The sequence below is a fragment of the Prionailurus bengalensis genome, chromosome B2 (assembly GCF_016509475.1).
Source record: "Prionailurus bengalensis isolate Pbe53 chromosome B2, Fcat_Pben_1.1_paternal_pri, whole genome shotgun sequence".
In the NCBI taxonomy this organism is placed as follows: domain Eukaryota; kingdom Metazoa; phylum Chordata; class Mammalia; order Carnivora; family Felidae; genus Prionailurus; species Prionailurus bengalensis.
In genome coordinates this window covers 34954070-34976764 of record NC_057349.1, presented here as the reverse complement: position 1 = coordinate 34976764, position 22695 = coordinate 34954070, and the positions used below count along the sequence as shown (strand labels likewise).

Here is a 22695-nt window from a genome sequence, read left to right as displayed (position 1 = left end):
TTAAAACTTTATTAACATTTATTTACTTTTGAGAGACAGAGCACAAGCGGGGGAGGGGCAGAGAGAGAGGGAGACACAGAATCCGAAGCAGGCTCCAGGCTCTGAGCTGTCAGTCAGCACAGAGCTCGACTTGGGGCTGGAACTTGTGAACCACGACATCATGACCTGAGTTGAAGTCTGACGTTTAACTGAGTCACCCAGGCGCCCTGTAGCCATCATTATTAACCAGTGTGCAAAGCATCTACAACATTTACTTACCCCATTTCTTTCTCCTCCTCCCTCCAAACCTGCAGGGCCTCTACTTTGCTTCTCTTTGACCCTGAACAAACCTCCCTAACAACCTTCTATCCCATATATCCCAGCCAGTCACTCTAAGCCTTGCGTTAGCCCTCATCTCTTTGATCTTCATTCTCATGTCTCTCCCTTTACTTCTTTCTCATTTTCTTCCTGACCCTTTTCCTCTCTCTGTCCCAGACTCTTTGCTTTACTTTTTGGAGTCTTAAGGCTCAGGTTTGCTGTGTGGCTAGAGACAAACGAACAAGTCATTTAACTGCTGGGTCTCGGTTTTCACATCTGAAAAATGGGAACAATAATATCTACTTTACAGGATTGCTCTGTGGAGTGGATACTAAAATGTAAGTGCTATGTAAATTGTAAAGGGCCTTACAAAGGTCAGATACTGGCACCTCTCATTTCTATTCCCTTTCATTCTACTTCTCTCTTTCAAGTCCCAGCCCCTTTGTGGAACTAGAACTTCTTCCAATGGAAAATTAGGACATAACTCCAATCGGAGTGCAGATTTTCTGGTTCTTCCCGCCTTCCCCGCCTAAACGAACCAATCAGAGCTACAGGAGAGTGTTGCACTCTTCACTTGGAGACCACCCCCTACAATGGAGCTTGCGCTTTTCTCCGTCTCTGCAGCCGTTCTGTTTTTCGCTTCACATACCAGCTTCTCCGCCTTGGAAGTGGGGTCCTTCTTCCTTGTCTCAACTCCCCATATCTTGCCATAGCAAGGGTTGAACGGCGAGGACCGGAAGTGTGCGCAGCAGCGGCGGGTCCCCAGGCATCGACACCGGAAGTAGCAATTGCTGCTGGATTGCGCGCGCTGCGCTATGGCGGCGATCCCCCCAGACTCCTGGCAGCCGCCCAATGTGTACTTGGAGACCAGGTGAGAGGGGTCGGGCCTCGGGGCTGGGCTGGCGGTGGCGACGCGGAGCCCCGGTTTTGCCGCGGGGCTGGGTTCCGGGTACGCTCCCCCGGGAGGCTGGCCTCCACGTGGAGAAGCGTAGAGCGGCGGCCGTAAGGGCAGCTTGAGCGCTGAGTGGGGACCGCCACCTCCCGCGTCCGAGCTCCACACTGGCTCTCCCTGAGACCTCAGCGACAGCGGCCTGGTTGCCCTCCTCCCACCCGGTGGTTCGTTCATTCATTCATTCATTCATTCATTCATTCAACTAGCGTGTGTTGAGGTTACAAGCCAGCGACGTTGCATCTGGAATCAGGTTAGAGGTGCCTATGGGGCGCCTGGGTGGCTCAGTCGGTTGAGTGTCGGACTTCGGCTCAGGTCATGATCTCACAGTTCTTGGGTTCGAGCCCCGCATCAGGCTCTGTGCTGACAGCGCAGAGCCTATAACCTACTTCAGAATCTGTGTCTCCCTCTCTCTCTGCCCCTCCCCACTTGTGCGTGTGTGCACTCTCTCTCAAAAAATAAATAAACATTTAAAAAAAAAAAAAAGAGCTGCCTAAGACACACACCGCTTTTGAATTTCAGAGTTGCGGTCATCTAGGTGGGGCTTGTTTATACAGCTGTTACAGTAACTACTAATGTTGTAAGCAGTTTAGTTGCATTAAACTATTAGAAAGGCACAGGAAGAGACACATTTCCCCCAGTATCAAAGAGTGCTATGACTGAGCACTGACTAGCGAGTGCCATGCCCCTGACATATAGCATCTCATATAGTGTAATCCATTTAATACCCACATGGGTATTATTCCACCTTCTCTCCAGTTTTAGCAGGAGAAATGCCAGAATTTACAGATGAAATGATTTGACCAGACTCATACAGCAAGTAAGTAGGGAAACCTCATTTGGAGCCTGGTCCGGCTGCCTCACATGCTAGGTTCTTTAGCTCCATTCATTCCACTGCCTCTTTGGAAAAAGTCCAAAGTGATCTTAAGAAAGTACTACAAATAACCTAAGTAACTTCTTACTTCTACAACAGTGTAAAATTAAAGCATGGTAGCCTGACATTCAAGATTATTATTTTTTTCATCTGGCCTTTGCCTTCCCTCTCTGGCTGCATCTTCTGCCATTCCCACATCAGTAGCCAAGGACCAGTTACTGTTTTTCTATTTTCTGCTCTTGCTCGTGCTGTTTTCCCCCGGAGCACGGTTCTCAGATGCTGCTTTTGCTCCCTGGTCATCTTCCCCACCACCAAAATCCTACTTCAGGCCCCAACTTGAAAGCAGTTTCTGAATTCACCTGTTCACGTTTTTTTTTAAGTTACAAAATAAACCAAAATTTAAATCCAAGCAGTGTAAAAGTATATAGAGTAAGTGAAAGCCACCTCTTCCTGTAAAAACGGTAAATAGTTTGTTGGGTGACCTTCCACATCTTTCTCTGCGAACATCTAAACATCTCTTTTGTATTGTTTCTTTTATCTTTTTGTTGTTGTTTTCTTACTTTGAAAGAAGGAGACAGCAAGTGAGGGAGGGACAGAGAGAGGGAGAGACAATCCCAAGCAGGCTCTGTGCTGTCAGCGCAGAGCCTGACGTGGGGCTTGAACTCACAGACTGTGAGATCATGACCTGAGCCAAGATCAGGAGTCAGAGGCTTAACTGACTGAGCCAGATGCCCGTCTCTTTTATGTTGTTTCTATTTATTTATTTATTTATTTATTTATTTATTTATTTATTTATTTTTAATTTTTTTTTTCAACGTTTATTTTATTTTTGGGACAGAGAGAGACAGAGCATGAACGGGGGAGGGGCAGAGAGAGAGGGAGACACAGAATCAGAAACAGGCTCCAGGCTCCAAGCCATCAGCCCAGAGCCCAACGCGGGGCTCGAACTCACGGACGGTGAGATCGTGACCTGGCTGAAGTCGGACGCTTAACCGACTGCGCCACCCAGGCGCCCCTTTTATGTTGTTTCTTAAAAACAAAATCATGTGATCATACTGTATATATGTTGTATATATGTTTTTTATGTAATTTGCTTCTGTTTCACTTGCTAATACAGCTGCCCATAGTATGGATATTTTGTATTTTAGTCACTTCTTTGAAGGACACTTAAGTTGCCTCTTGTTTTTTGTTATGACAAATACTGGCATGAATATCCTTCCACATACCGTGTCCTTTAGCAGCACGTTTGTGAGTTTTGTTATAGAATACTTAGAAGTTGAAATTGCTCTCAAAAGGTATGTTGATTTCATAACTGTATAGGTATTTCCTGATTGCCATTCCAAAAAGTTATTCCCTGTATTTAAAAAATATGCACCAGAATATAAGCTCCATGAGGGAAAAAACCGCCTAGAACCATGCCTTGCACAGAGTAGGTGTCGATCCCTGCTGAGTTGTTAGTAGGGGATGAATTGCTGGTAGAAAGGCTTTTTTTAGAGAGCTATGTTCTAGCATATACCACATATATATATTTATAGAGTGCTTATGCTGTGCTTGGCACTGGCTATCCAGACTATACATAGTTGCCTCAATTTTCACGTTCTTGGAGCTTAAGATCTAGGTGAGTGATGGAGTAGAGGAGAGGGGAAGGCATCTAAGTCTTTTACTTTTTTCCTGAGCAGTACTTGGGGGGCAGGGGAGGTAGAGGGGAAGGGCTCATCCATTTCATAGGTATAGAGATGTGAAGTAATCAGGTTTTGCATTTGTTGCACCCTCTCTTAAATACACACAAACTGTACCTTTTTTTCCCATTAAAATTACGAATTAAATTACGAATAGGTAATATATTTACATGGTTCAAAAATACAAAAGTTTAAAAAAAAATACTCATTAAAAACCATCCTGTTTCCCATTTGTCAAGTTTCTACCCCTACCCAGAAACTTATGCATGTTTAAATAAATACAAATTCCTGATATAATAATACCTTCTTTTTAAAAAATGACAAATTAAGTATTAAGTGAAATTTTTTTCCAAATTGAGGGTTGGTTATACTGGTTTCCCATGATCAGCGATTTTTTTTTTTTTTTTTAATATATATGGCTAGTTTGAATTTTTATTTTATTTTTTTTTAATTTTTTGTTTTTTTTCAACGTTTATTTATTTTTGGGACAGAGAGAGACAGAGCATGAACGGGGGAGGGGCAGAGAGAGAGCGAGACACAGAATCGGAAACAGGCTCCAGGCTCTGAGCCATCAGCCCAGAGCCCGACACGGGGCTCGAACTCACGGACGGTGAGATCGTGACCTGGCTGAAGTCGGACGCTTAACCGACTGCGCCACCCAGGCGCCCCCGGCTAGTTTGAATTTTTAGTTGTCCACAGTTATTTTGTTTACAAGAAGTACCAGAAGTTCCTATGTGTTTTACTCAGAGAAGATACCTGTGTTTATATTATTTACATTGTGACGTTTTCCTTTGCTGAGCATGAGATCTGATGTTTATTACAATTTCATGACTTACATAAGTTTGAAAATAAAGAGTCCTGGATCAGTCCCATAATATTCCTGTTTGCTGTGACCTTGTTCTTGACTAGAACTCTACTGTTCCCCCCCCCCCCCCCCCCCCCCCGCAGCATGGGAATCATTGTGTTGGAGTTGTACTGGAAGCATGCTCCAAAGACCTGTAAGAATTTTGCAGAGTTGGCACGTCGAGGTTACTACAATGGCACCAAATTCCACAGAATCATCAAAGACTTCATGATCCAGGGAGGTGACCCAACGGGGACAGGTATAGTTAAGCCGACGTTAATTGTTTGTTTTTTTAATTTTAGAGCAAGCAGGGGAGAGGGGCAGAGGGAGGGAGAGAGAGAATCTTTTTTTTTTTTTTTAATGTTTATTTATTTTCGAGAGAGAGAAAGAGACAGAGTGTGAGCACGGGAGGCTCAGAGACAGAGAGATACATAATCCAAAGCAGGCTCCAGGCCCCTAACTGTCAGCACAGAGCCTGACGCGGGGCTTGAACTCACAAACCGTGCGATCATGACCTGAGCTAAAGGTGGATGCTCAACTGAGCCACCCAGGTGACCGAGAGAGATTCTTAAGTAGGCTCCATGCTCAGTGTGGAGCCCAGTGTGGGACTCGATCCCACGACCCTGGGGATCCTGTGACCCTCAGGGATCATGACCTGAGCTGAAATCAAGAGTCGGACACTCAACTGACTGAGCCACCCAGGCGCCCCAAGCCAACATTAGTTGAATTCAGTGAATAGGGCAGGCTGAGAGAGGAGCATGTGTGGAGGGAAAAATCAAGAATTTGGTTTTGGTTTTAGACATTACATTTGAAATAGTTGTCAGGTCTTCATTTAGAGGTGTTGAATAAGTGAAGGGATAGGAGTATGGAGTTCATGGAGAGATCTGGGATGGAGGTATGAATTTGGGAGTTACTGTCATTTAGATGGGATTTATTAGTGAAATTGGTGCGTGCTAACGTGAGTTTCAAGGCCCCTTGCTTCTCAGTCTGCATTTTCTCTCTGCTAATTTCTGCTCCTGCTTTTTTTTGCCTTTAAATAAGTTTGATAATCTTTGTGCCAGTCTTTTCTTAATCTTGTTCTTCTTTGTCATTTTCAGTTGTTCTCTATTTATCCTTTATAACCAGAGGTATTCAATGTTTTTAATGTATATGGACACATTTAAAAATACAGAAGATATAGGAAACTAGAAAAAAGAACACGAAGATCATTTATACATATACTTCTTAAAGATTTCTTTTTTCTTTTTTTAAGTTTATTTATTTATTTTGAGAGAGCACAGGAGAGGCAGAGAGAGATGGAGAGAGAATCCCAAGCAGGTTCCCCACTGTTAATGCAGAGCCTGATGTGGGGCTTGAACTCACGAACCATGAGATCAAGACTTGAACTGAAACCAAGAGTCAGATGCTTAATTGACAGAACCAGCCAGGTGCCCCCTTCCTAAAGATTTCTAGCCACTACTAATTATTCCCGCAATATCCACTTCTCAGAAACAATTGATGTTAACTGTTGGTGGACATTATTCTAGAAATCTTTCTTTTCAGATACGTAGTTAAAAGGATGGATGAATGGATGGATCACTAGCTAAATAGAGATGATTTCAAGACAATAGACTATGTCATGCATGTTATTGTTTTTAAAACAAAAAAAACATTTAATTTTGTATATACTTAACAAAAATTGATTTCCTGTTATGAAAGGTGAGGCAGTCAGTACTTAAATTTTTACCCATTCCTGTTGTTTAGAAAAAAACTCAGTTTTGCCTGCATTCTGTGATGGGAAAAACCTAGTTCTTTCCTCCTGTGTTTTTCTCCTGCATGTCTCCCTTACTGCTAACACAGATCACTTCACTTCTGACACAAATGTATTTAGGCTTATCACCACCCCCCCCCAGACAAGCAATTCTATGACACCAAGTGAGTGTCGTAGATTAACTCAGTTCCAGCATTATCTACCCAGAGATAGCATCAGATCCCACAAGTTAAGGCCCAGTCCCCACAAGATTGCCCCTCTTCCCCTGGCCCCCCTTTAGTCACAAGCCTAGGTTCCAATAACCCCCTCCTTGGGGTCCCTTAATTTGCCAGAGCAGCTCACAGAACTCATGGAGACGTTTACCAGTTTATTAAAGGACATGATGAAGGATACAGATGAACAGCCAGATGAAGAGATGGACAGGGTGAGGTCTGGGAGGGTCCCCAGGGCAGGAGCTTCTGTTCCTGTGGAATTAGGGTACGTCACCATCCGGGGATGTGTTTGCCCACCTGGAATCTCTCTGAACCCTATAGTATTGGGATTTTCTGGCGGCTTCTTCATGTAGACATGACCAATCGTTATCTCCACTTCAGCCCCTCTCCCTTCTCTGAAGAAGCAGGGGTAGGGGGATGGGAGGCTGAAAATTCCATGCTTCTAGTCATGGCTTGGTCTTTCTGGGGACCAGTCGCCATCCAGGAGTCCACCTGCCTCATTAGAACAAAAGATGCTCCTAATGCTCTTATCACTTAGGAATTTCAAAGGGTTTTAAAAGCCCAATTTCAAGGACAGGTCAAAGACCAAATGTTAGAACAAGAGCTGCCCCTAGTATTCTTACCATGTAGGAAATTACAGGAGTTTTAGGAGCTCTGTGCCTGGAACTGGGGACAGAGATATATACACATCTCTATCTCTTCTGTTACCTCACACCTACACTCCTCCCTCCCTTGCTCTCAATTTTTGTCCTTAGTTTTATTTTTCATCAGGGCACATTTTCCATTCTGTGCCTGATTCCCTCAGCTACAGTATGGGTTCTACATTTCAGAGGGTTCAGTGTTTACCACTAGGCTTTTCTGTTCACAAGGGCTGGAGGGCAGAATTTCCTGCTGAGTGGTTTGTATTGCAGGCGCTGGAGGGTGTTACATTTTTTTAAACTCCCATCATGTTAGAATTTGAAAAAGACCATGACTGGGTATTCTGTTCTTCCCTCAGATTTTTTTAGACAGGTCTGTTCTGTTGACTTCTGGTTGTAAACATGGCTTTGGAGAATATGGAGGCCAGATTTACTCCTTCCTTCAGCTCTGGAGAAGTGTTTTGATTTGTATTTGTGAATATTTTCTCTGTCACTTGCTCTGATTTCGTAGTTCGGGAAACTAGTTATTCTTTGTTTTATGACCTTTGCTTTTCACGTATGTTACATTACTTTTATTTTTAAATTTTTATATGTTTATTTAGTTATTAAGAATCTTTTTTTTTTTTTTAATGTTTATTCATTTTTGAGAGGGGGAGATAGGGAGGGGGACAGAAGATCCAAAGCAGCCTCTGCGCTGACAGCAGTGAGCCCAGTGTGGGGCTCAAACTCACAAACCGTGAGATCAGGACCTGAGCTGAAGTCAGATGCTCAACCGAATAGGCCACCCAGGGTCCCCTATTTATTTTGAGAGAGAGAGAGCGTGAGCACATGGGAGCATGCATGCAGGGGAGGGGCAGAGAGAGGGAGAGAGAGAATCTCAAGCAGGCTCCACACTTAGCGCGGAGCCAGAAGCGAGGCTCAATCCCATGACTGTGAGATTATGACCTGAGCTGAAATCAAGAGTCAGATCCTTAACCGATTGAGCCACCCAGGCGCCCCTATTAGATTTCTTCTGAGTGTGTGAGTGTTCTGAGTGTCTTTCTGTTTTGTCTTGCATCCACTGAGATAATCCTAGACCTTTACTCTGTGCCTTATTCAACTTGTGGTCATGTCTGTTCTGTCCTTTACTGCTCTGATTGATTTACTAGCACTGTATTGGTGTTATTGGGCTCTCAATCTGTTTCCATAGCTCTTCAGTCATTTCACTTATTTTGTTGATTTATTATCTTGTCTTTGAGCTTTTGTTTTATTGGATTCTTATTTCTATTGAAGCATCTGTAGCTTGAGACAGCTGCGGAGAAGCCCTTGGACTATGTTTTCTCCCAGACTGAGTTCCTGAGGTGTTTTTTCTCTCTTTTTTTTTTTTAAAATTTTTTTTTTAAGTGTTTATTTAATTTTTGAGAGAGAGAGCGTGTGAATGGGGGAGAGGCAGAGAGAGGGAGACACAGAATCTGAAGCAGACTCCAGGCTTCGAGCTGTCAGTATAGAGCCCGACACGGGGCTCGAACTCACAAACTGTGAGATCATGACCTGAGCCGAAGTCTGACACCCAACCGACTGAGCCACCCAGGTGCCCCACGAGGTGTTTTTTCTCTTACAACCCTTCCTTTCTTTCTCTCCTTCCATTTGTTGTAATACGTTTGCATAGTTTCTGTGCCACTTCTTTTCATCTTATCTATGCTTAATGTATGTCAGCACTGATGCTGTTTGTACCTTTTATTTGTTCAGATACAGTACAAGTGGATCCTCTTTGTCATTGTCCTTCCCATTCCAGATACTAGGTTGCTTTCTCTCCATTCTATTCTGGCCTGATGAGGTGGTGGGAGAGCTAATGCTGAGTGAGCACCTTACGTGAGGGCCAGCCTCTGTTCTGTTTCCCCAGCCTCTAGTAAAGTCCTCTCCCTGGAGACCTCTCCCCCAACCCTGGACTCTGGGGAGTCCCCTGAGAACAGCTGTAGTGGAGGAGAAGGATCCTCCTACCCTTTTTCATTCATAGCTGGGTCTCCATAACAGGAGAGATTGATAGAAAAGCATACAGATTTGTTTGTTCTAAGTTTTGATGACACCGGGGCCTTGATAAAGAATTGAAGACCCATGGGCTCAGTTGGTTGAGTGTTTGGCTAGATTATTTCGGCTCAGGTCATGACCTCAGGGTCATGGGATTGAGCCCTACATTGGGTTCCATGCTGAACATGGAGCCTGCTTAAGATTCTCTCTCTCCCGGGGAGCCTGAGTGGCTCAGTCAGTTAAGCTTCCGACTTCGGCTCAGGTCGTGATCTCACGGTTCATGGGTTCGAACCCCGCATCGGGTTATGTGCTGACAGCTCAGCTCCTGGAGCCTGCTTCAGATTCTGTGTCTCCCTCTCTCTCTGCCTTTCCCCTGTTCATGCTCTCTGTCTGTCTCTCAAAAATAAATAAATGTAAAAAAAAAAAAAAAAAAAGATTCTCTCCCTCCTTCTCCACCTCCCTCCCTCCCTTTGCCCCTCTTCCCTGCTTGTGCTCGCTCTCACTTTCTCTAAAAAAAAAAAAAAAAATGACCTGAAGAAATGGTTATACTTGAGTGTTTTTGTGCTAGGTTTGACAGTGTTGTGCTAGGGTGGTTTCACTGTTTGAGTGTTCTGTGCTAGAGTGGAAACTTGTGAGAAAACATGCTAGGACGAAAGGGGTCTGAACTGAATGTAGTAAACATCAAGGCTTGTTCGTTCAGCTTCCTCTTGGGGTCCTTCTGTCTTAGAAATGGGATGTTCTTTTCCCCAGGTATAGTGAGGGCACCTTTCACATGAGGGTCTTAGGACCTACTCCAAGGGAACGTCACAGTGTCCTTCTTGAACCTGACGTTTCTCAGATTCCTTCAATTTGAAATATTCAGTGTGCCCAAGTGCCGTATTTTGGGGTAGCTTGTCCTGAACCCCAGCAGCATGGCCCAGTGCCCCCCCGCTTCCCCAAGGTGGCCGTGGCTGGTGGCCTGCCATGCCGCTGCTGAGCCCCTGTGGTATGCACAGGCTTCTGTCTTCAGGGACTTCTCTTCAGTTTTTTCAGGGTTGCTCACCTACTTCTTCTGTTGGCTTCTCAAAATTGGAGGCTATTTGTAAGAATTCTCTGGGTTCCACACTCTCTTTCCTGCTTACTACTTTTAGGGAGTGCAGGCAGAAGAATCTCTCTTTCCTTGGCTTACTCTTCTCAGCATTTTTGTACTAAGTTTCTTTCCTTTTTCTTTGGTTGATGCTGGTGAATTTGGGGCTTGGAAAAAAGTGGAATTTTTTTGTCTGTTTCATCAGGTATGGAGGGAGTCTAAGCCTGCCTCACTCCTCTTTCTTTATCTGAAAGTGTCCTGTCAGCACTTTGATGTACTTTCCTGTCTTCTTCCTCTCTCTCGTTACGAGATAAAATTTTAATTCATAACGCCAGTGAACTGAGAGAGTCCATGATAAATGTACAAGAATTGGAAGTGACTCAGATGTGAGTTGTTCATGTCAGAGCTTCCCTATATTTCTGTAATTGCTTTGCAATCCTTCATAATGTCACATTTCCATGATGCAATTTTAATGAAATGGAATCACTCAAAAGATTTCCAAGTAATTGCATCCAGCCTCAAGTGTAATGAATGATTGAGCTGGTAGGTCTGTGGTAGAAGGCAAACAAGGTTAGGCCCTCCTGGGTCACTAATATGAACTGCTAGCTGATTAGACGACATGTTTTTTGCTAAATATCTCAGGTGGACAGCATGACGCATCCTGGGCTCTTCAGCAAGTCGATGTACTATTTCTGTCCCTCCCTGTCCCTTGGTCTGGCTACTCTGGAACTAACTATTCTTTCCACGGTCTTTCTTAAGCACCTTTGCCAGGTGTTTTCTCTATTCAGATACCTTTGAATTCCTGCTATGTTTATTTATTTATTTTTATTCATTTATTTTGAGAGAGAGAGCATAAGTTGGGGAGGGGCAGGGAGAGAGGGAGAGAGAGAATCCCAAGCAAGCTCTGCATTGTCAGTGCAGAGTCCGATGCGGGGCTCGAACCCACGATTGGTGAGATCATGGCCTGAGCTGAACTCAAGAGTTGGACGTTTAACCCACCGAGCCACCCCGGCACCCCGCTTGCATCATTTTCAACTATTTTTTCCTCTTTAAAATTTCTCTTTTTGTAATAACTATGCCGGCTTTTTCCTTAGCTGTCTTTTTTATCTGCTTCTACTAACTTCTTCCCTTCCTCTCCTGCCTGTGAGACGTGGCATCCTGTCAGGCTCTTCCTCTCGCTCTTCACGCTCTGCAGTTAGCCTCGCCGGGCTCACCAGCTGGCGTGATCGCGGTGATTAATTGCATGCTGATTACGCTGCACATCGCCCTCCCTCTGACTCCTCGTCTCCTCTTGGTAGCCCCAGGAACACCTGAAATTTAACTGTGGAACGGCCAGCTCATCGTTACTTGTATTCATTGGGTGAATATCTGCTCAGAGTCTGCTGGGTATCCTGTGCTGTTCCAAGTCCTGTGAAGAGACTTAAGCAGAAGCCGAGGCATTTACTTTTACTTACAGCTCTCCCTCCTCTGCCAGGAAGACAAGATGGTTCTTATAAGAAATAACAATAGAGGCGTGCCTGGGCGGCCCCATAGGTTAAGTGTCTGACTTTTGATTTTGGCTCAGGTCGTGATTCCAGGGTCGTGGGATAAAGCCTTGTGTTGGGCTCTGCATTGAGCATGGAACCTGCTTAGGATTCTCTCTCTCCCTCTGCCCTTCCATCTGCTCTCATTCTCTCTCTCAATCTTAAAAAAGAAAAGAAAAGAAAAGAAACAACTATAAGGTAATATAATATGCAAATTTATGGTGGTACACTCTGGGTTATATATGTGACATAGGTTGGAATAATTCATAATAAGAGAAAAAGTACAGTGGAGTGGAATTAGCATGGACGGAGGCATATTGTGAGGTGGACCTTGAAGGAAATGTAGACTTTTAACTCTTAGGAGGACAGGGAAAGGCATTCTAGATTTAGGAAGAAGAATGAGTAGAGTAGAGGCACAAGTGACAGAGACATGTTGAGTGTGAAGGAGAGCGCAGCACCCCAGATGTTGTGTCTCACATGCTGGACCGGCCACCTCTCCATGTCCAGGACAAATATGTACAATGTGATCTCTGAGGTCCTTGAACTGCATGTTTAGGGGACACTTACGGAGCTGTTAGGGACAGAGTGCACAGAGTAGTTAGAGATAGCATGGTGGATAAGATCAGACCGGTTCATGGAGACTCCCAGACAGGAGTTCAGATTTGATCTAATATTATTCTGGAACTATTTGGGGACTCTTGAGTCTGTGATAAGAAAAGTAAGTGAGGAAATTTAATTCAGCCATGGTAGATGGCAAGGTCATGGAGTGTGGGGTGAACAGGGTCATAGAGCCTGGTGGGCTTGGGGTTGAATCTTGGCTTCACTTGAACTTACTAAATGTAGACAAGTTGTGTAAGCTCGTTGAGTCGTCTTCTCTATACACGCAGAGTGTGGTTGTGTTCACCTCATGGAGTTGTTGTGAGTCGTAAATGAGCCGATGTTTGTAAAATGGTGAGTACAGTCTTGACCCAAATAGGAGCTTTAAAAAATGTTATTCTTTATTTTGATTGTTAACTTACTTAACAAACATCTTTTGGACCTCCTGCCATATTCCAGGCATGTTCTACGAGCTGGGGATACAATAGTAAATTAAGGAAGCCCTGGTGAAGTTCTCATTCTAGTGGGAGAGACAGTGAACAACTAAGTACATAATACACTATCACTATCATGACAAATGATGTGCAGAAAATGCTGTAGTAAGGGGGTAGAGCAGGAATTCTCAGCCTTGGCACTGTTGACATTTGGGGCTGGATAATTCTTTGCTTAGAGGACTGTCTGTGCATTGTAGGCTCTTCAGCTGCATCTCTGACCTCTCCCTGCTAGAAGCTAGTAGACCCTTCAGTGTGACAACCAACAATGTCTCTACACATTGTCTGATGTCCCTAACGGGCAAATTCACCCTCAGTTGAGAACCACAGGAGTCACGGAGGTGTTATTTTGGATAGCGGGATTAGGGAAGACCTCATTGGTAAGGTGCATTTGAGCAGAGCTCTGAATGAAGTGAAGTAGTGAGCCTGAGACTGTCAGGGGCAGGGACACCACAGAGGGAATAGCGATCAGAGGCCTTAGACCAGAGGATGCTTGGCAAGAAATAGCACAGACCAAGTGGCTAGGGCAGGTGAGTGGGGGGAAGAGTGACAGAAGATGACTTTGGAAGGTAGCAGGACACCAGGTCATGGAGTCTCATAGTGGTGAAGACTTTGGATTTTGTCCTAAGCGTGATGAAATGTCACCAGAGGATTTGGAGCAGAGGACTGCCATGATGAGGCTTGTTTTAAAAGGGTCCCCCTGACTTCCATGTGGAGAACCAGCTGGCTTGGAAAAGAGGAGACAAGGCTAGAAGCAAGGAGACCAATTGGAAGCTTGTGATGTTTATCAAAGCTAGAGTTTTTTGTATTTGGCCTAGGGTGATAGTGGTTCTGTCGGTTCTGATCCTCTGGGAAGCAGATGCTAAGACAGAGTTTGACATTCAAGAGCTTGATTGGAGTAACGCCTGTGAAAGTTAAAGGGGCAAGAGAGCAGTGGTTGGAAGGGGAGGTCTTCACACATCAGTGCACGTCTAACATATAAAAGGACAGAGGGCAGAGGAGAAGGAGCCAGTAGAGGAAGGGGAGGAGCCACCACCAGTAAGGTGGGATTTTTAGAAGGGTGACATCAACTGTCAGATGCTGCTCACGGAGCAGGCAAGGTGAGGCCTGAGGATTGGCCATTGGATTTAATGACGTGATGGTCACTGATGACCTTGGCAAGAGCCATTGTAATGGGGCGGTCAGGGCAAAAGTCTGATTGGAGCGCATTTAGAGGCAGGAGAGGAAGCCAAGACACCAAGTGTTGTCAGCTTTTTTGGGGAGTTTTTCTGTGAAGGGGCGCAGAGGAATAGGGATACTTGGAGTGTTGTGTTTAATTTTTAAGACCTTTTTTTTTTCATTTTTTCTTTCTTTCTTTCCTTCTTTCTTTCTTTTCTTTCTTTCTTTCTTTCTTTCTTTCTTTTTCTTTCTTCCTTTCTTTCTCTCTCTCTCTCTTTCTTTCTTTATTTTCTTTCTTTCTCTCTTTCTTTCTTTCTTTATTTTCTTTCTTTCTTTCTTTCTTTCTTTCTTTCTTTCTTTCTTTCTTTCTTTCTTTCTTTCTTTCTTTTCTTCCTGGTCTACTAGAAAGAAAAAAATGGTACAGCAGAGGGAGGAATTGTAGTTGCAAAGTTCCATAACGGTGAATGGGCTCAATTAGGTGCATGGTGGTGGGATAGTCACAAGAACGGTTTATTGATGAGGGAAGAAGGAAGGGAAATGGGTGGAGATGTGGGAAGGGGAGTGGATTTGGTGGTGAGAGCACGTGAAAGTTCTCTGCCTTTTTTGTCATTGAAATAAGCAGAGTTACACTCAGAGCAAGGAGCAGTGAGGGAGTGGTGGAGGTTTGCCGATTGAGGAACTGCCAAAACCCATGCAGGCTGACTCCTAAGGTGAAGTATTAATCACTACCTACAGTTGCCTCTCACAGGAAAATGCCCAGGTTATCTCCGTTAAAGATAGCTCAGGGGCGCCTGGGTGGCTCAGTCAGTAAAGCGTCCAACTTTGGCTCAGGTCACGACCTCACAGTCTGTGAGTTCGAGCCCCGCGTCAGGCTCTGTGCTGACAGCTCAGAGCCCGGAGCCTGCTTCAGATTCTATGTCTCCCTCTCTCTCTGCCCCTCCCCTGCTCGTGCTCTGTCTCTCTGGGTCTCAAAATAAATAAAAACATAAAAAAAAAAACAAAAACAGCTCATCATCGCTGATAATACAGTGTTTGCTCCATGCTTTACACTGCGTGGTTTCTGTGCACGATCTTACTTAGTTCCTATAACAGTCCTACGAGACAGAACTACGACAGAAGTACTTCTACTATTCCATTTTTCAGACAAGGAAACTGAGGCTTTGAGAGGGTAAATATCTTCCTTAAGGCTACTCGGCCAGTTGGTGGTGGAGTTGGAATGGAAATCTGGATCTCTGTGGCCCCAGAGGCAAGTGAGAAAGACAGGACTCCTAAGACCCTCAAAGCTTCTTGGAGAGATGTAGCATTCTTTCCCACGTTAGATCTGGTATCTGGCATTTGCCCTGGTAATCCAACAGCAGCAGCTCCACCTGTTAGTTCCCTCTTCCAAAGACTCTGTTACTAACAGCGATTGTATCAATTTGGAATGCTTTTGGCTGCACATAACAGAAAACTCAACTGCACCGGCTTAAACAAAGAGAGCTTTTGTTTTTCTCGCATAAGAAAATGTCTGAAGGTAAGCAGTTGTAGGCCTTGGTTCAGCTGCCCAACAGAGTTGTCAGGGACCCAAGCTTACTATATCTTTCCATTCCGTCATTGTTAGTGTGTTGGCCTTGGATCTCAGACTTGTCTTATGGCTGCAATATGGCTGCTGCTGCTCCTGACATCACCTCTGCTTTCAAAAAAGGGAGATGGGGAAAGAGCTACGGGTGAAAGACAAAGGAGCGTGTTTTTCCCTCTTTATCAGGAAAGTTCTAGCTTTCCCAGAAACTCTACTCAGCAGGCTTCTGTTTGTATCAGTAAGTCCGAACCAGATCATCTGACTACCCCTAGCTGCAAAAGGCACTGGTCAGTACCTGCCTCTCCTGTCCCTGAGGTTGAAGTAGGCCATGGAGAAGGGGTTAGAGAAAGAGTTAGAAATGCTCAGAGAACAGCTAACCTGCTGTTAGATGCTCTCTTGCCAGAAAAGAGGTTTTGATGGGTTTGGTCAGTCGCCTCCTGGTGTCAGGTGCCCCGGGCAGAGCTTTCACGTAGGCCTCTTCATGGGTCCCTGGCTCACCTGTACTGCTTTGGGACTGGTCCCCAAAGGGGCTGTGGCATGGGAGCGATGGGGTAAGTAGCACCAAGTGTGGTCATCTTTGAAACCACCGTGTCTTAGATGCCGCTCCAGTTCATCGTGGGAGTTTTCTGCCAGGCAGTGAGCAAGAAGAGACATCGGAGGGGTCTTGGGGAGAAGGAAATATTTTTTTAAAGCAGAAGATCATAAAGAAAAAGATTGAGGGATTTCAACTGCAAAAAATTCTGTGCAGCAGAAGACCCCATTAAAAGAGTGATGAAATTTCATCCACCGGAAGAAAGTATTTGCAAAAGCATTAATTGACCAAGGATTAGTATCCAAAATATTAATCCTAATAATATACAAATTATATATATATATGAATTATATATATTATATATATGAATTATATACGTATTTTTATATATATGAATGTCAAACCACTTAGTAGATAAGTGGCTGTTCACAGAGGAGGAAAGCTAAATAGCCAGTAAACATGGCGTTATGCACACCTTCAAGGAAATGCAGATTAAAGCCCAAGAGATCAGACACCTCTCAGACTGAGGAATGTTAGGAAGTCTGGCTAAAGCACCTAGAGCAGTAAGAGTGAGCACTGTGGGGTGGGAGTGCACATTGGGGCCACTTCTGGCAAGCTGTTGGAAGAAATCTGGTAATGGGGAAATACTCAAACCGTGACCCTGCCTGCCCATGAGGTGTTGTCCCTAAGAGCTCCCGCACTTGTCTGAGAGAGGCGTAAGAATGATTACTGCAGCATGGTTTACAACAGCAGAAACAGGAGAAGGATCCCAGACACCCATCGACATGAGGAAAGGTAAGATTGGTGTTACAATCGCACAGTTGGAACGAATACTACAGAGAGCCGCATGGAACAAAATGGATAAATATGGCGAACAAAGAACAGCTAATTGCAGAAGAATACATAGAGTATAATACCATTTATATAAACCGAAAAACATGCACAGCAGCAATGCATTTTTTTAGGGTGCATACTTAGGTAGTAAAAAGGAAAAAGCACCGAAGGGACAGACTCCTGGCCAGCATAATGGCTACCTGAGAGGAAAACGTGATTCTTTGAAGTAGTTGTTAGCTGGCGGGGAGGTGGGTGCGGAGAGCAGGGAGTGTGTGTGCATGGTGTCTTTGACTGGATTGACCACACTCTTCCTGAGCGAGGGTGCAGTTGTTTGTCTCATTACTCCTTGTCTCTTTTGTACATCTGAGATATTAAATACCTTGAATAAATGTTGAAGAGAAGGGACAGAAGAGTAAAAGAACGTCCAGAATACAGAGTTTACAAAACAGATCAGTGCCTGTCGCCATTGTATCTGTACTAGACTCGGCACACAGCAAAGTTTTGACTGCAAAGCTTCCAAATTGTCAGCTTTATAAGTGATCGTTGGCATCTGCTCTGCACTGGAAAACTCTTTAATCGTGGCTGTCCCCCTACTGTCTCTCCCCAATTCACATCCCCAAAGGAATGTTTTGATTGGAATTCTTTGTCTTTCTGACATTTCGTTGCAAACCCTACTGGGTTGAATTAGATGATGAAAAGATAACATATTGTGTGTAAATGGTGCTGTAGAGCCCCACACTAGTTGCAACTGGTCAGACTATGCCTGGTGAGTACAGAGGGGCCCCCGTGCTCTTTCCTCTCCTCTCCTTCTAATGACTTAACCCCCGGGCTTCATCTGCGACTCTTGACTGGCCCATCCCTTAACCCTCTTGTTCTTGGTGCCATTTATGTGATGGCTTTCGGTTCCTAGAGGGCAGGGGCCCTGAGGTTTCATCCTGGAAGCCCCCGGCTTGCAGGGATCCCACTTCCAAGGCCCAGCCTGCGACGAACAGCCCGCTACTGAACTTCGCCCTCCGTTTGCTCACTCAAGCCCTGGATTTAGGGCTTGACCACAGTTTGTGCCCATGGCCCTCTCTTTCATAGTCAGTCCTAGCACTAACCACCCCCTCTGCCCCCAGCCTCAGGTAGGAACCTTGACTCTGTAGTCTGAGATGATATATTGGTTACATGATTGCTCTTGAGAAGTAAACTGACAGGTTGGAATTTTTGGAACACATTTTTATAAAGTTTGGTATTTGGGTACTTTTCCAGAAGCATAGGTAGCCTGGGCCGGGTGGGAGGTTTCCCTGAGTCTGTTAGGATTCACCCCCATTCTTCTTTGCGTGAGAAGTGTTTTCTTCCAGCACCGGGGGCTATGACAGGCTCTCTGTGGTGGAACATTCTAAGTACTGCAAGGGATTTTCACCATGGAAACACCTTAGCTGGCCCCCGGGGCCTGGGAGGAACACGGTGCGTTACCATCCTCCTTTCATAGCAGGCTGTAAGAGGAGGTGAGCTCCCTGTGTCTGGGCTGTTTTCTGGCTGCCAGGCAAGCAGAGTAAGCTGATGAACCCAGTGTTCACTTTGTTCCAGGCTGTTTTGTCTTCGTTGGTCAACTTGGAGAAACCAGAGTAATTCAGCAAGTCATATTTTTTTGCTAAATAGTTGATTAGGCGAGTTGCCTCCTATTTGGACATTTTTTTTTCTTTGGGAACACCATATTTATTGTATCATTTTGCTCTAAGAACAGAACCTGGGTGCCAGCGCCACACTCTCGTGGACATAATATAAATGGCGGAAGGTGGCGATGTTGCTAGCAAAGCGTTCCTAATCTCACGTCTCTTCATAATCTCCTTAGTGATGCACGACCTCTCCTCTCCACGGACTCTTCCTGCTGTGATATTCCTTTCTGCCACGTTGCCACTTTCCACTCTGTTTTCCTTAAGCTGGGTATCTTTGACTTAAATGAATGTTACTTTCCTTCATCTAGGTTCAGGACGGCGAGTAGCTCCTTAAGTCTTGTGCCATCTCTGGTCCATTAAACATGGCTGCCTACAGTTCTGAGTTGGTAGGCCACAGAGGCCCGTCGAAGCTCAGCAGGGAGGAATGTTGGTTGATCAGCAATGTCTGCGATGGGCACCGGGTTCAGGCTTGGGGCGCTCCTGTCTAAAATGCTCATAAAAAAGTTAAAAATTAAGAAATCTCTTAATCCATCAAATTATAAATGGTAGTTAAACTGTAGATAGTTAGATTATAGGGGACTTTAATGTCCTATTGATAATGTTCTATGCTTTCTGCATATTTGACAGTGAACACGTATTACTTTAATAACCAGGAAAAAACACTCTTGGTGCTATTTTGAAAAGAAACGTCTTACCTGAATGAAACCAGTGATCCGAATGTGCTATGTCTGTGCTTGATCCTGCTGCTGGGCTACGTAGTTGCAATATACTTAGCAGGGGCCAGGTGTGCTCACTGCTCTTTCCTTTTGTATACTCTGAAGAATCTTTTGACCCTGAACCATAATTCTTGCCGTGAGGTAGAGCGTGGGACTAGGTGACTGGCTTCTTGTCTTCTAATCTGGCAGGTCGAGGTGGTGCATCTATCTATGGCAAGCAGTTTGAAGATGAACTTCATCCGGACTTGAAATTCACGGGTAAGTAAAGAGTCTGGCCGGACCGGGTAGGAGGAGGGAGAGGACTTTAAAAACTTGCCCTTGGCTGTGATCCAGGGCGCATGCCTGACACCGTGGCATGGTGCCATGCCGCTGCCCAGCTATGGCGCCACAAAGAGCCGTGGTGGATTAGAGAAGATGACGCCTCTCTCAGGGTCCTGAGCAATTCAGAGTGCTGGCCTGAGTGTTCTAGCCTCTAATTGTTGAATGTTGCTGTCATAAACTGGGAGTTATATTTATATACCATGTGTCTGTAGTTCTGCACTATAACTAAAGTCTGCTTTCCTCAGAGAAGGAGGAGACCTTGCTGGGATTTGGAGGGGAATCAGGAACATGGCCCAGCAGTTGGTGGGGATCATCATGGATAGAGAAGCTGGGGAGTAGGTGAAGACCAGGAAGATGAGGTTGTTGGGGTAGTGCAGTGATGGCCTTTGGTGCAAAGGCGGAGAGCCTGCCCTGAGGGCAAGATTGTTTGGGTCACGCGGTTGAGGACAGAGGCCAGAACAAAGTCTGGGATGGTGTAACACGCTCCAGGCTGGAACTTTGGGGGTTATTCATACTCTTTCTTCCTTTTTCCCACCAGGGGCCGGAATTCTCGCAATGGCCAATGCAGGGCCAGACACCAACGGCAGCCAATTTTTTGTGACCCTAGCCCCTACCCAGTGGCTTGATGGCAAACACACCATTTTCGGCCGTGTGTGCCAGGGTATAGGAATGGTGAATCGAGTAGGAATGGTGGAAACGAACTCCCAGGACCGCCCTGTGGATGATGTGAAGATCATTAAGGCATACCCTTCTGGGTAGGCTTGCTGCTTTCTTGGGCACACTCAGGTCCTCTGAGATGGCCTCGGTGAACCAGCTTCCAGATGACCTAGAATGACACATACTTAAACTTCATTTTGGCCTTGCAAATCACAGAGCTAAGGAGACCTAGGGTCTTGGGTGAGTTAGAGATGGAAGTATATTTTTATTTTCTTTTATTTAAATAATTTTTCTAAATTTTATTTTAGAGAGAGAGCACGCTCACAAGTGCGGGAGAGGGGCAGAGGGAGAGAGAGAGAATCCCAGGCAAGGTCCACACTCAGCGCAGAGCCCAACGTAGGGCTCGATACAATGAACCTGGGATTGTGACCTGAGCCAAAATCAAGATTTGGACGCTCAACCACTGAGCCACCCAGGCGCCCCGGAAGTAAATTTTAATAGGGTGCTTCTTTTCTCTTCCCCCGGTGCCTCTGTTGACAGAGCATTCACGGAAATGCTCATAAGTAGTCATTCACGGGGAACTGCCTATTGCAAATGAGCCCCTCCTTGGTTGTGTCTGTTCTGATACACTTGGAACAAAATGCAGCCGGCTCTGTCATTTCGTGGTGCCTAACCAAACTTCTTCCTGCAGAGATTTATATTCTGGCCTACACCGCAGTCTTCGGTGGCTGACAGCCACAGAATTCAAAACCAAGTAGTGTCTATCAGCCTTCTTAACTCCATGCACACCCTATTTCAGTCTCCTACATTTGTTCTTCCAGGGAATGTATGCATCTCTATATATATTTTCCCTCTCAAAACCAGAACGTCAACACTGCTGTTTCTGACACTTAGACATCCCACGCAAAGCCACGTTGGATTTTTGCCAAATGAAAAATGCATCCAACAATCAAGTTTCTAAGAAGGTGTCAAGTGGGGAATGACAATGTGTAATAATCGAGAAAGGAATTTATTAAAAGCAAACCGAAACACTGACCATTTTCTCCCCAGGAAGGAGTAGAACTCTGTAGTGAGCATAAGGGTAGACTATGAATTCTCCTTAAAAAGCAGTATTGTCATGAAGGAGAGGCACCGCTTGAGTTTTTTTTTAACCTAGGACTAGAGAAACTGGATAAGGGATTTTCTATGTTTTTTCAGTCTTTCTGATTTTTTTTAATGGGGGGTGGTAACAGAAAGGAAGTTGCCATCTATGTAATACATAGAAACTTCCAAAATAAAGTGCCACTGATGGTTGAAATTGCTTCTGGGCTCTGATTTTAAAGACTGTATGAAGTTTTAACAGCCATTTTAACCTGTGAACCGTCTCAAGTAGGATTGTAGGGCTCATCTTCAAGATTTCACATTTTAGGTCTGTGGGCCTCCAGTGGACTTCTATTCAAGAGCAGGGCGGACTTTAAAAAGGCAGTAAGTATCTAAGAAAGAACTTAAGTGATATCCACTGGCATTTCTGAGTGAGGGGGAATTGTGTAGATTAGCCAGGTGGATGTGCTGAGAGACCTACAGCATCCCTTGAACTTGCGGGAAACCCACCTTTATGTTGTTACGGACCCAGAGGTGGTATGTAGGGTGGCTTCCTTAAATTGGCAGCTCCTTGATTGAAGAGGGGATTGTAGCTTTAATCTTCTTCCTTGTCATTCCATAAATTTTGGAAACGATGGGTTACTTTAGGGAATGACCAAAAAGTTGTATTCCTCAAGCCTTCCCCACCTTCAGCCTCTTTCTCCATGCTTCTCTTTCTTTCCTCTCGACAACAAAAAAGCAAAACCCAACAACAAACTATGTAAATGACTTTATTAACTTTTCAGACATGGTGTTGGGCAAAGTACTGTTCTAGACTCTGGGGAAGTAGAAACTTCTTTTGGCCTGAACTGGGCAGACATCATTGGACACACCTCTAAGAGCAAAGAATAAGACATCCGTCCGCTTACCTCCCCGAATTATAATCCTGAGAATGCCCGTTTTCACCCAGGTCGTGGGAGTGGTGGAAATGTACCATCACTGCTCAGAGAGGGAAAGAAGGGCCTGAGTACAGTGCGCTTGGCATGCTTTACCATACGCAAGAATAACCGGGAGCCTGCCAGAAAGCAAGTCAGGATTCAGCATCTGTCCAGAGAGTCTGTATTTCTATCCAGCTCCCAGGAGATGGTGACTGCTGGTCCAGACATCACACTTTGAGTAGTGACATCCCAGAGGTCACGTTTGTCCAACCTGACGGTGGGGGCGGGGGAGATTTTCCTAAGCATGGGACAGTCCGCACCATAACCTGACCTA

At 45.0% G+C, this 22695-nt stretch overlaps 1 protein-coding gene across 1 annotated transcript; it reads left to right on the top strand.

The window, feature by feature from the left end:
- Positions 1-842: 842 nt before the first annotated feature.
- On the top strand, positions 843-21665 carry PPIL1 (peptidylprolyl isomerase like 1). Its single transcript, XM_043591257.1, has 4 exons — positions 843-1168; positions 4748-4902; positions 19576-19644; positions 20246-21665. Exons 1-4 carry the CDS (start codon positions 1113-1115, stop codon positions 20464-20466), a joined length of 501 nt encoding a protein of 166 aa, XP_043447192.1. The 5' UTR covers positions 843-1112; the 3' UTR covers positions 20467-21665.
- Positions 21666-22695: the final 1030 nt, after the last annotated feature.